The sequence below is a fragment of the Vitis vinifera genome, chromosome 11 (assembly GCF_030704535.1).
Source record: "Vitis vinifera cultivar Pinot Noir 40024 chromosome 11, ASM3070453v1".
In the NCBI taxonomy this organism is placed as follows: Eukaryota; Viridiplantae; Streptophyta; class Magnoliopsida; order Vitales; family Vitaceae; genus Vitis; species Vitis vinifera.
Genome location: NC_081815.1, coordinates 18,480,203 through 18,493,553, shown reverse-complemented (window position 1 = coordinate 18,493,553; position 13,351 = coordinate 18,480,203). Strand labels below are relative to the sequence as shown.

General features: G+C 29.0%; 1 protein-coding gene across 1 annotated transcript in view; it reads right to left on the bottom strand.

Moving 5' to 3' along the window:
- LOC100244508 (adagio protein 1) overlaps window positions 1–3,026 on the bottom strand; it is a 29,960-nt gene extending 26,934 nt beyond the window's left edge. Inside the window, exon 1 of the mRNA XM_002269069.4 lies at window positions 2,464–3,026. Coding sequence (XP_002269105.1) covers window positions 2,464–2,690 — 227 coding nt within the window. The 5' untranslated portion in view covers window positions 2,691–3,026. The remainder of the gene's footprint in view (window positions 1–2,463) is intronic.
- Between the last annotated feature and the right edge of the window lie 10,325 nt (window positions 3,027–13,351).

The following is a 13,351-nucleotide window of genomic DNA, read 5'->3' as shown; positions in this document are numbered from 1 at the left end:
CTTATAAGCAGGTGAATCCCATAGGAGGAATTATGTTTGATTGGGATCTGGTGCACGGGGTTGAGGAAATCAAATCAAGAATCTTTTCTTAGATCATACTCAGACTCGAAGAATCTACAATCGCACAGGCTTACTTTTTTGCTCCAATTGTTCAGTTGATAGAGCTTTATTAGAGCAATAATTTTTCGCAATGCAGTTTTTTATGGCTTTGAGGATTTGATAAGGTTTGGTGCCAAGTGAATTGAGTGGCAGAGTTCGTCTCTTCTCAATGAGATTTTTGGTTCTAAAAATTTTTTTCTTTTCTTTTTCAATAGGTGAAGAACAATTGTATTAAAAGCACCAACCAAAAGGGCGCATAAAAATATACACATCATATACAAGGCACCAAAGGCCAAAAGAAACAGAGGGGAACATCAAAAACAACACCCTCATGTTACTTAAAGTTCATCCAATAAACAAAAGCCAACAGTGACAAGGAGCAATCTCCTATGTGCACCCTAATCTATTCCTAAAAAATGTACATAAAAAAATTGTTAAATTGTTTAATCCATATTTTTAGCATTTATGAAATTTCTTCGATTTCTCTCCTTCCATATGGTCTAAAATGTACACAAGGGTGTCGTTCTCCATGCTTTCTTCCTCTTCTTCTCTAGAAAGGATCTACGCTAGCTAAGAAGGACATCTCTAACTAAGAGCATCACCCACTGAACACCAAACAAAGGATAAATTAACTATCATAGCATAACTGCTTTGGAACAATGAAAGAGGATAAGATCCATTGTTTCTTCTTCTCCTTTACACAAATAACATCTATCGGAAACCTCCAACCTCTCCTTTTGAATTGATCTAAAGTCAATATTCTTCCCCACAAAGTTTCCCAAGCAAAAAACTTAACCTTCATCAAGACCCAAAGGTTCTACACAATGTCGGATGGAAACATCTCCTTTCTACAATTTGTCAAGGAGGAATAAAGGGATTTAACAGTAGATATGTCACTCTTTCAAATCCACCAAACCATGATATCCTCTAAATCCTTTCTAACCGTCTACACTTGCAATTTCCTAAAAAAAGTCTCCACCTCTCTTGATTCCCAATCATTATTTTGTCTTGTGAACAAGGGATTCCAACAAACTCCTTCCCCACTCTGGTCCTACAATTACTTTTATTTTTTTTACAAGTTTACCCAAGCATCTTTTGCAAAGGTTATAGAGAACAACTCAGGAAATGCCTCTTCCATGAACTCATCACCATATAATCTATCCTCCCAAAATTTCACCTTCCTACCATTTCTCACCATAAACCCAACCCTTTTATTAAACTCCTCCCACCTGTTACCAATAGCCTTCCACAACCCCACTCCATATCCTTCCCTCAATGCTCTTGAACACCAACCCCCCTCTTCCTCCCTATACTTCCTTATAATCACTTACTTTCAAAGGGATTCATTATCAAATGTGAATCTCTAACACCAATTTCTAATAAGAGTCTTGTTTAGAATTAATAAACTTCTAATACCTAAACCCCCACCCTTTTTCTCCATGAAAACCGTTGACCAGTTCATCAAACCGTAGACCAAAATCTAACATTTTGGTCAATGCATTTAGTTGCAAACACGATAAGCTCCCAGCCATCCATCAGATCTACTTCCATCAACCTATCCGGTACTTCCATTAGGTGCAACGTATGAGGGCAAGGCCATTTGTAACAGGCCCCATAAAAAGGATTGGCACTTGAAAAAAGAACCAACTTGTGAAAAGGAAGCAGGTTAACCCTCCTGAAGATTAGTTCATCAATCCATCAAGTGCACTATATGTCTTTCTTATTATTATCTGTGGCAGTTTGAACTTCTCAATCCTGTTCTTCCCTAGTTTCCTAGCTTCCATGCTCCTTTTTCCCCTCTTCCTTTGCCCACTTCAAGCCATCAGATTACTAGACAAGCTACATCACCACCATTAACTAATTAGCCTCCTCAGTGCTAAAACCCACATCAGCACTCCCCGCAGAATAACCCCAAACATATTTGAATCAGCCCTAACACTAACCATGGTCAGTCATTGCTCCAGATTACCACCTTCCAATCTAAAGAACTCAATTCTGAGCATTCACAAGCTATCAACCGATTCAACCACAGAGTACCTTGCTTGTCCAAACTGAACCATCTGGTTGTAACACAACAGACGAAAACAAATTCCAATTCTACATTTTGTGTTGTTTGTTTCCCAAGAAAAATGAAAACCCAACCTACCCAAACAGTTTCACAATACCTAACAGAAAAACATTCAAAGACCCGATTCCCTTCCCTTCCCCCAACGCTTTCTCAACAAACAAAATTGCCGATTCCATAACGAAATTCAAAAGGAAATTGCATCTAAAACCTCTAAAATTCCAACCAAAAATGCAAATTTCACCAACCCCAAGTACCAAACAAATCAAGAATAAATAAATAAATAAATAAAGACTGACCAATTACGCCCGAGGACCTCTTCAGCTTGATACCCTGTGACCATCTCGAACATGGTGTTGACGTAAATGATAGGGTGGTCAGGCTCCAAAGCGTCGGTGACAACGAACCCACACGGCGCCGTCTGTACCAAGCCCTCGGCGGGAAACGGAAGCGGGCCGCCATCGCTGAGAAGGAAACCCTCCTCCTCTTCGTCGCCGCTCAGATCAGAGTTGCTGTCCCATTCCATGGCTCCGCTCTTAGCACCAATACCTCCTCAACCCATAACCCACCTCCAAACAAGAAGCAGCCAAGGAGCCAAACCCTAGAGAAATTGAGAAGTGGGTGTTTGGAAAGTGGGAAAAACCTGGAACGAGTGGTGGGAAGTTTTCAAGAAATCAACGATAGAAGTTCCGTGAAAGAGAGAATGGTAGAGATGGAAATGAAAAAAGAGAATCGGTGAAAGCGCAGGACTCGGTTGCTAGCCTTTGCGCTTGGGCCATACGCGAGGTGGCATATGCCCACCGCCTACTGGATAACGCAACCCAATCGTGCGTGACACATTGCACTCCAAGCTACCCGACATTTCTCGAGTTTTGGGGCAAAATAGTCATTTCTCATAAAAGAATATAAGTTTTAGCCCCCCGCTATAAAACTTACATTCAAAATAGCCCTCACCGTGACATTAAAAAAAAAAAAAAAAAAGGAGAATTGTGTTTTGGACCCGGTTGGGCCCAAAAATTAACATTTGGTCCTCCAACCACCCATATTTTAAGTCCAAGACCCAAACAAAGTATGAAAATTAAGATGAAAGATATTATCTTCCATTAATTCCTAAAATATCCTTATCCCTTATATGCCTGCAAGTGAGTGTGAATTTTAATTTTTTTTTGTGTTTAACTTTTTTTTTTCCTTTTTATTCCAATATATATTTCTATTTTATGTCAAATAAAAAGCAATAATATTTTTTTATTTTTCATTTTTAAAGATATTGAATATTTTTGCTCTTATTAAAAGCAATGATAAAAATTTTGGGATTTTTCATTCAAATATTTTTTATCTTTTTGTATTTATCTTTTAGTTTAATTTTAATTTTTTATTTTAAATTTATATTACCCTTTCATCTATATTTTTCTCTTATTTTTAATTATTTTTTATATTTTCTACATTAACCATATTTTAAAATTTTTTAAAATTAACTATCACTTCACTTTATTATATATATATAGCTTTTTAATTTTTAATGTTTTTATTTTAAAATTTTTAAAAAAATAAATTTGTTGAAAAAAAATAACTAAGATATGAAGTTCTAATATTATATTAATAATTTTTCTTATCTAGATAGATTAATGTAAAGTATTTTGACCCGCAACAAGAAAATTGTCAATACAATTTTTTAGTTAAACTTTAAAAATTAAATTTCAAATAAAATATATTATATAAAATTTTATCTAAAAATTATTGAAAGCAGTATTTAATTTTTTTATTTATTGACTTTCAAACTTATCTAATTTTTTACTTGAAAGGTAATAGAACATGTTTAAAAAAAAAATTAGTTTTTCATTTTTTAAATAAATGAGTATAAATATATTAAAAGAATTAAAGATAATCTAAGTAAAAATTTTGATAAATATGATTATAATTTTAAATATAGATACATTTGGATAAAATTTCACAAAAAAAAAAAAAATAGTGAAAAGAAAGAACATTGCTAAAACTACAAAAACAAAATATGCAATTACAAAATTTTGATGATGAAATTTAAAAATAAAATTCAAAACAATTCTTGAGTGAGAGAATTTGAGTGGGGGAAAAATCTTTGAGTGGAAAAAAATAGGAAAGTTTTTCAAAATCACTTGAAATCCATAACAAAAAGTAATCTTGTACACCCTTATACAATTAATAAATTTATCTTGTACAGTTAGTGTAATACCCTTATACAATAACTCAAATAACTCAAAATTTTATTTCTTATGTGTTAATTTTTGTAGGGAATGTCTTAATGAAATAGTTTGGTAAAAAAAAAAAAAAACTATCAATAATCGTCTTAATATCAAATTCAAGTTGTTTAAAAATCGTACAAAACCTATTAGGAGTCTTATACACCCTTGTACACTTAGCACATTTCCCTTATACAATTAGTGTAATACCCTTGTACAATGATACAAATTTCATATTTGTCATAACTTAAACGTATTTTCAAAAAGAGACAATATAGAAAATAAAAATAAATAAAAATAAAAACTAGAAAAATATTTTAAAACCAAACTCAAATATAATCTATATAATTTTTAGTTATTTGTTTTCATCTAAAACAAGTAAATATACCTTTCAACCCTTTTTATATAAAAATAAATAAATAAATCTCTACTATGTATTGATATAATCCACTTCTAAAATTAAGTCATATGAAAACATTTTAATTGAGTACTTAAAATAAAAACTCTCCATTCATCATCATTTTAATCGAGTACTTAAAATAAAACTCTCAATCCATCCACTTTCTTTATTTTTCTTTTTTTTATTTTAATAAATTTTCAATTAATTCAAATCATTAAAAAAAAATTCTTAATAAACAAATTTGTAGCATTTCAGATAACTTATTACTAAAAGTTATTAAAATAAGGAAGGAAGAAGATTAAAAAAAAAAAATTGAACTTTTTATTTTATAATAGTAAAAAAAAAATTTAAAATACTTTTTAGTATTAAAAAATTAAAATAGTGAATATATTTATTTTAAATGGTATTTTAATCATTAAATTAGTTACTTCTAAAATGTAAACTATAAAAATAAATGTAAAAGATAATTTTTATTTATTTAAATTAATATTTTTTTAGAAAATATTTTCCAAAATAGTCTTTGAATTGTTAATATAATTTTTGTTTATTTATAATTTAAAAATAAAAAATAATGTAAATTTTCAATTATTTATAAAAGAGTTTTAAAAAAATGAAAAAAATCCAAAAATGGTTAAATAAGAAAGAAGAGTGGCAAGTAGTAGAATAAAGACAAAAATGAGTTAAGTGGGTATTTTTGTCAATTACTATATCATATCCTTGGGCTTAAATATAGGTGGTTGGAGGATCAAATGTTAATTTTTGGGCCCAGCTGAGCCCAAAACACAATTCTCCCTAAAAAAATAAAAATTAAAAATTAAAAAAACTAAAAAATTTTGAAATTTAAATTGAAACTTGATAATTAAGACTTCATTTTTTAATTAAAACCTTAATTATCAATTGAGACTTTATTTTTTAATTAAAGTATGAGTTGACAATTGAAGTTTTATTTTTAACTAAAGTCTCAATTGTTAATTGATGTTTTTTTTAACTTTAAAATTTAATTAAAAATATAAATTTATAAAATATTATTGAAATTAAAAATATGTACTTTAATAATAAAAATTTTATATATTTAAAATGAATAATCTAATATTATTTTAATAAAGATAAATTGATAAATATAATAATAAATGAATATTTTATTTATCAATAAATTAACAATCTTAAAATAATAAAGTTATATGATATATAAATAAGATATAAAATTATATAATTTATTAATTTAAGATATTTAATTTGTTGTATTTTTAAGAAATTAATTTATTTGTATTTTGAAAAAAATATCTTTCTTGAAATAATAGCATTATCTTAAATTTTCATATATATATATATATATATATATATATATATATATATTTCTCAGTATTTTAAAACATATGTTTATAATTTTATGTAAAAAAAAATGCCTTGAAGATACATTTTAAATTTAGTTAATAAAATTAATTAGAAAAAATTTACTGCAAAATGTAACTTTTAATAGTTTCATCAAAGTCACAAAAAATACCTACTAAACATTATATTATAATAGGTACTGTATATGATATGACTTAAATTAATAAATTATATAATTTTATATTTTAAAAATACAATAAATTATCTTTATTGAAATAATCTTAGATCTTTTAAGTTTAAATAGATAAAATTTTTATTATTAAAGTACATATTTTTAATTAAATTTTAAAGTAAAAAAAAATGAAGCATCAATTGGCAATTGAGGCTTCAACTTAAATTTTGAATATATATTGTTTTATGCCATGGTGGCAATAAAATGGCTACTTTGAATATAACTTTTGCAATGGGGCTAAAACTTATATTCTTTTACAAGAAATTGCTATTTTGCCCCAAAACTCACATTTCTCGAGATAACGTTTGACTGTTACGTTTCTATATTTGCTAGCAGTAAGAAAAAAACGTTCATACAAAAGAAAATATATCATGATATCCAAACCGATCCATCACCTTGATACAAGACTTTGTCGGTTCAATCCAAAAAAAATATTTGTTAGTTTAGTATCATAATCTTTTATGGCTATTTTCTACTCCGAATCAAATTCGAAACAAATAATATCTACATAAAAAAAAAAAAAAAAAAAAAGAGTACAACATTACAAATGATAACAAAATCAACCTTTTAACTCCGATGTGGAATGCTCAGTGTCTGATGATGGAAAAGACATTGATTGTCTAGTCTCATGATCTCATAACAACAACATAAAAAAGGTGATTATAATATCTTACATTTGATAGAAAATGAAGTTTATGATATTATATGTATAGTGAACTCCTTCTAATTACATATTGACATAAATATGTTTTAAAATCATGAGTCCCGATTGGATTTGAAATGAATAATATTTATCGAATAATGAGTAGATTGTTACATTAATAGTGTAATAAAAGTAGAAGTAATTATGTATTAGTATAGTCGAATAGATATGTTTTTGTTAAAAATAAAAATAATTATATTATTTTAAAATTGAATAATTAAATAAAAATTATTTTCCTATGTCATATTTGAAAGTTTAATATATAAATAAATTATATTAAAATATGTAAATTATTAGATTTTTTATTTTTTAAAACATGAATAAACCATATTAGGATTTGTAGTCATATCATTATTGTAAAATTTATGTTTTACTATTGGTTGTAACATTTGAGAAGCACTCTCAAAGGAGATTTAGGTTGTGTTTGTTTTTTTTACTTAATTTTAAATAGAACTTAAGCTAAGTAATATTTAATATTGTTAAATATTAAGTGTTCATTTTTTTAATATTTTATTTCTATTAAGCATTATGAAGTAAAGAAAAACCATCAGGTTATTTTTAATATTTAGAAAAAAAATAAAATATTTTGAATTTTTCTATTCAATCAAAAAATTTAAGAAATAAGTAATAAGTCGACAAAAAAAAAACATCTAATAGCAAGTTGCTCTCAACAAAAAGTAAAAAAACAATTAATAACTTGTATCATGTCAAAGGAAAACGGTGGATTTTATTATTTTTTGGATCCATCTTAGAATACTAACCTATTGTCACAAACCAAATTGTATGAGGTGTCAAACTATCTTTTTTAGGAGCAGTGATTTTTTATTATCATTTTCTTAGCCTCCTTGACTCCATATTTATAGTAGGCATTGATAGTTATTTTTTAGTTTATGATGTTCATAATTAAGGGAAGAAATTAAATTGTATACGTAATACTTTTTTTAACTATATAAAAGTATTAAAATTTATTTGTTTATAGAACATATCATATTTACACAAGACAAAATTGATTGTTACAAGTGCTATCAAGGTCGACCATCAACCCTAGTGTGAGACTCTAGTCACTAAGTATAACGGCCCAAACCTAGAGGTTAGGCACCATGGTCATTTTACAAGTAAAACTCAATATATATATATATATATATATATATATATATATATCAGTAAGAAATCATCCTTTCATGCGAAATTCACAATCCAAATATGACAACTTATCCAAAATAGTAGTGGTAAATTAAACTACTAATAAAAAAATGTCACCATGACACTAAACTCAAGACTAAGAACTAAATGGACTTCTAAAAACCCCTCCTACTCGAGTCACTCCTTGCAAAAATTAAGCATACCTAAAAATATTTTAGTAAAATGAGTGAGGTTGAAGTCCAATAATATAAAAATCAAGTATATATGTTTTCAGAAATGAAATAAGAAATCTTTATGATATGCTTTCAATTACACCAAAACAAACTTATATCAGAATTGTCATCTTTAGAACAGTTTAAGCACAACATTATTTTGCAACACATACATATTAAAAAAACAACTTTGATATTTTATAGAAAATGCCTATCAAATTAGGATTTGTAGAGATGTCCATTATAATGAGAGTTAGAGAAGTGGTTAGTTCCAAATGTTCCTTATATGATGGTGGGTAGAACTAGAACCAATTAATGGTATACTATAAGTCAATAACTATCCTACTAACTTAGTTTATCATTATTTCGACCAAAAGTGATGAGAATCAAAACATTTTTCCATTATTAACAATGGCTAGATTACCATAGCCACAAATTTTTATTTTTACTTTAATTTGTTAACCAAAAAAAAAAATCCATATTACACATGTAAGCCAACATATACAATAAGAAAATATTTCCCAATTTCAATATCTAACAAATTTGATCAAACTTTTTTTTTTTTGGTACTTTCAAAAGAAAACTATACCTAGCCATTCATAAAAGAAATATTTTTCAAATAGTCCCTATTGGTGTTGTGCTAACAATGTTGTATTTTGGATGGCTTGGTGCGATAGAACGGTTGGCGAACCTGCAAGAAGGAATATAAGGATGGGTTTTTTGGGCATAGCAAAGTTAGTTTTTTATTTGGAACTTAAACAAGGGGACTATGTGTGGATAATGCATTCCTTTTTTTTTTTCTGTCGACTAAAAGCTTTATATATAGAGGGTTATGTAACTCATGCCTCTGTAAATGGGTGATCATTATTGATTAAAGCTCATTAAAAGCAACGGATCGTGACTTAAAGACTAAAATGATCACCATTTCTCCTTTGGTCAATTATTAGCAAGCAAAAACGGGCGCCATCATTGACCCCTAGACACTAATGATGTTAATGCTCGACTACTTCGCTAAACAGTTAGATTGTTGGACCATAGTCATGTAACATGGTCACAGGGTACCACAATGCCTCATTTTCTCAATTAGACCCACTTGGACCTTAGTGGGCTAGTTGAGAAAATGCATGTCTAGGAAGGTTGTGTTGCTCCAAAAAGTTTTCAAAAAATGCTTTTGGCACTAGAGGACACATGTCACTAGCTTAAGATTCGAGGGGTCCCATCATTACAATATTTAACTACGATGGTTGTTGGCGATGCTTCATTGTAGGGCGTTATGATTGTCATGCCAGTATGTCTTATTTAAACCCTTTTTCTTCCTTTGTTTTCCATTTTTGTCATTTGCTTTCTAGGTGCTCGCATTTGCATCTTCTGCCATTGTTATTGCTTCCTCGTCAACCTTGTTGCCTTTGGTTTTTCACCTATATTTCTTTAGGTTAGCTTTTTAGCTTCTTTTTTTTTTTTCCTTTTTTGCCTTTACGTTGTGTTTTTCTAGGGTTTTGTTGTTCGGTAAACCTTCATTTGCTATGTTATTACAAGGTTTTTACCTTTATTTTGTTATGGTTTGTTGTTTTTGGGTATGCTTGTAAGGTTATAGGTCCTCCTTTAAGGTTCTGTAGTTTTTTAGGTCTTCTATGGTTAATTTATTATGCCCTTCTACGCAAGTGTCTAGTTCACTTTCATATTACTCCGTTTACATTAATTGGAAAGGTATGACATTGACGAGTGGTCAACCCCAACATGGTGGTACAAGAGCTTCTCGCTTTAGGTGATCTAAGGATCGACCTATGGACGAGTTGTTCGAGCAAGAGTTTCAAGTCTGTTTCCAAATACCTAATTCCATCGATATTCAACTTTCAAATAGTGACGCATTACCCACACATAGTCTTCCTACTTAAGTTCCAAAGAAAAAACTAATTTTGTCATCGGAAAAGCATCCCCGAAAAACTCATCCAAACATTCCTTCTTGTAGGTCCACCAGCCGTTCTGTCATACTAAGCTATCCAAAATACAATATTGTTGGCACAACACCAACAATCCCCTTACGTGAACTCAAAACTCCAAAATATTAAAGTAACAAAAATTTCTATGAATCACTTGAGAAATTAGGAAAGTCCTTTAAACTAAGGTTCTAATAATATTTATACTTTGTGTGTGTGTGTGTGTGTATTCAAATTTCTTTGCTTAAAATTAACTTAATTTGTATTACCTAAATTTAATTTAATGTGATCCACCTAAGTTAGTCAAATTTAATTTATTCTTGAATCCTAAAAAATAGAATTTTTGGTCTCCATATTTTTAGATTACTTAAATTTTTACACACATTAGTTTTTAATATAACTCTATTTCTTGTGCATACACTTCATCAATACTTCTCACCCATGCATTTTCACTATACCCGCACACCAATACACATCACCAAACTAAAACCCAACCTAATGTCTAAAATCTTTCACATCTACCAAGTTTTAACCAAAAATGCTTCCTTTTAAAAAAACTGAAACTAGATTAAGTAATAAAATAATTTCTAATCTAGTGCATTTATGCCACGTGAACATCCATATCATTAGTTTGAAATTACAGTTTTGAATTTTTTTTTTTTAATGATCAAAATTATAGTCACCAACTATAGCTTTAAATTTAAGCTTAAAACCATAGTTAACGACTACGATTTTAAACTTGACTTCAAAACTATAGTTATCAACTACAGTTTCAAGCTTAAATTTAAAGTCATAGTAATCAACTACGGTTTTAAGCTTAAATTTGAAGCTCTAGTTAGTGACTATGATTTTGAACTTGACTTTAAAGTTTATATATATATATATATATATATATATATATATATATGAAATTATGTTGTTTCACTTGAAATATATTAAATTATTATTATTTTTAAATAGATTTAATATCATGAATTTATTATATTATTTTTATTTTCTATTTATTAATATGTAAGTGATTAATAAACTTATGTGATTACTTTTAAAAAAAAATAATATATGAAGTTAAATAATTGGTATTTTTAATTTGATATAAAAATATTTTTGTTTAATTTTATTAAAAAAAATTGTATTTATAAATTATTATATTAATTAATTATTTTTTATGCATTATAATGTAAGTAATATATAATATCCCATGTATATAAGTTCAATTTAAGTTTTAAATTTATCATATTTTCATTTAAATATATAATAATTTGTTCATAATAAAAAAGTAAACAATATAATACAAATGAAAATAAACATAAAAAATGAAAAAAAAAATAGTTCTCAATGAATACCACATGATGTGACCTTCCTTTTTCTCTATAGATGCCTGCAATAGACATATTTATCGAATCTACCAATGCAATTTGGAAAGTCTCCATATGTGTAGGTTGAGATGGAGTTGATGGAGGCAAGGCTTGACATCTATGTGGACCACGATATGGCTTAGGTGGGCATACATCTAGTTATGTAACATGTATGAAGGTATGATGCATTGTAGTCTTCATGGGAGGAAGTGTAGGTGGTGGTAAAGTGGTAAATGGAGTGATCTCTAGTATGATAAGAGATGAAATCGTCCATTAAATTTCTTGGTCTACTAGAGATATTGTTGGAAGATGGGCAACCAAATCTCTGATGTAAGGCTCTCATAAAACTTGTAAATATTGATATTTTATACCAATGATGCTTATGTGGTTAACAATAACACATTACACCTTATATGTACCTGGTCATGAGTTTGTATGTCCAATTGGTCTTGATAAAATGTCAATACACATGATGGGTTATGAAACCATGATAAAGGTACTTTTCACCTATATCCCAACAGATCAACTTGCAAAGCCTCATTTAATAATGTCCCATCTTGTAATCTTTGGTCCTTATCCAATAATCCCTAATGTACCTGAATAGGACCTCCGCATTACGATCTAAATGATGAGTTGTTGGAGAGGTTGGTAGCATCAACCAAAATCAGGTTGACCCACATAGAGTCTCTCCTGAGACCACAATTGGATAAAATACAACATTAATAATGTTACGTAAATTATAAACTCAAAGCAACTAAAAATTATTATCTAATGTAAACAATTCAACAATATTAGTGGCACCATCCAAACTTGCCTGACACAACTCCCTATAAAGGCGTGCTAAGATTACATTGCCCCAACTATACATAGATGTTTGAACCAAGTTTCTAAGTAGTAGGAGATAACACATATGGATGTGTGTATCTTTCTTGTTTGTAAATAGTGTTGAACCAAGTAGTGTTAGTATGAAAGCTCGTGCATACCATTTTAATATGACATCATCTGCATTTACTTGTGCATATTGTTCTAATATGGTATCTTTTGCATCTATTGGTAGATGGGAGAACTAATGGCATAGTCATCATGTTGATATCACTAACCCTCTTATCTCATATGTAGGTGAGATCACACCTAAAAGCTCACGACATAGCAATGACCAATCTAAGTCACATGTGCCAATAATAGGAGGCTCATGAATACGAAGTCCTGAGATGACAACAACATCCTATAAAATAATTGTCATTTCTCTAACAGGTAGGTGAAATATGTGTGTCTCAGGATCTCATCTCTCAACAAGACTTGTGATTAGTCCTCAATCTAGTGTGACAAGTCCAATTTGGTACATATTGTAAAATCCAAATCGAATAACATAAGGGCAAATACGAGGATCCGTTTCCCACTCCCATATAAACTTCGATACATGTTGTCGACAAATCAAAACTGAAGTACGGTGCTAAATACAAATAAATGAATTAGATAATAAACTTAAGTTTTGTCATTTTTTAAAGAGATATTATATGCTTCCATGTACATACCTAGCCAAAGTTAACTATATGGGACACATGTCTATCCTATAGAACCAAAATAGACTTATCTAATGGATCTAGATCAAAACTATGCTCGCTATACTCCATATTTGTAACATAATTGTGAAAAT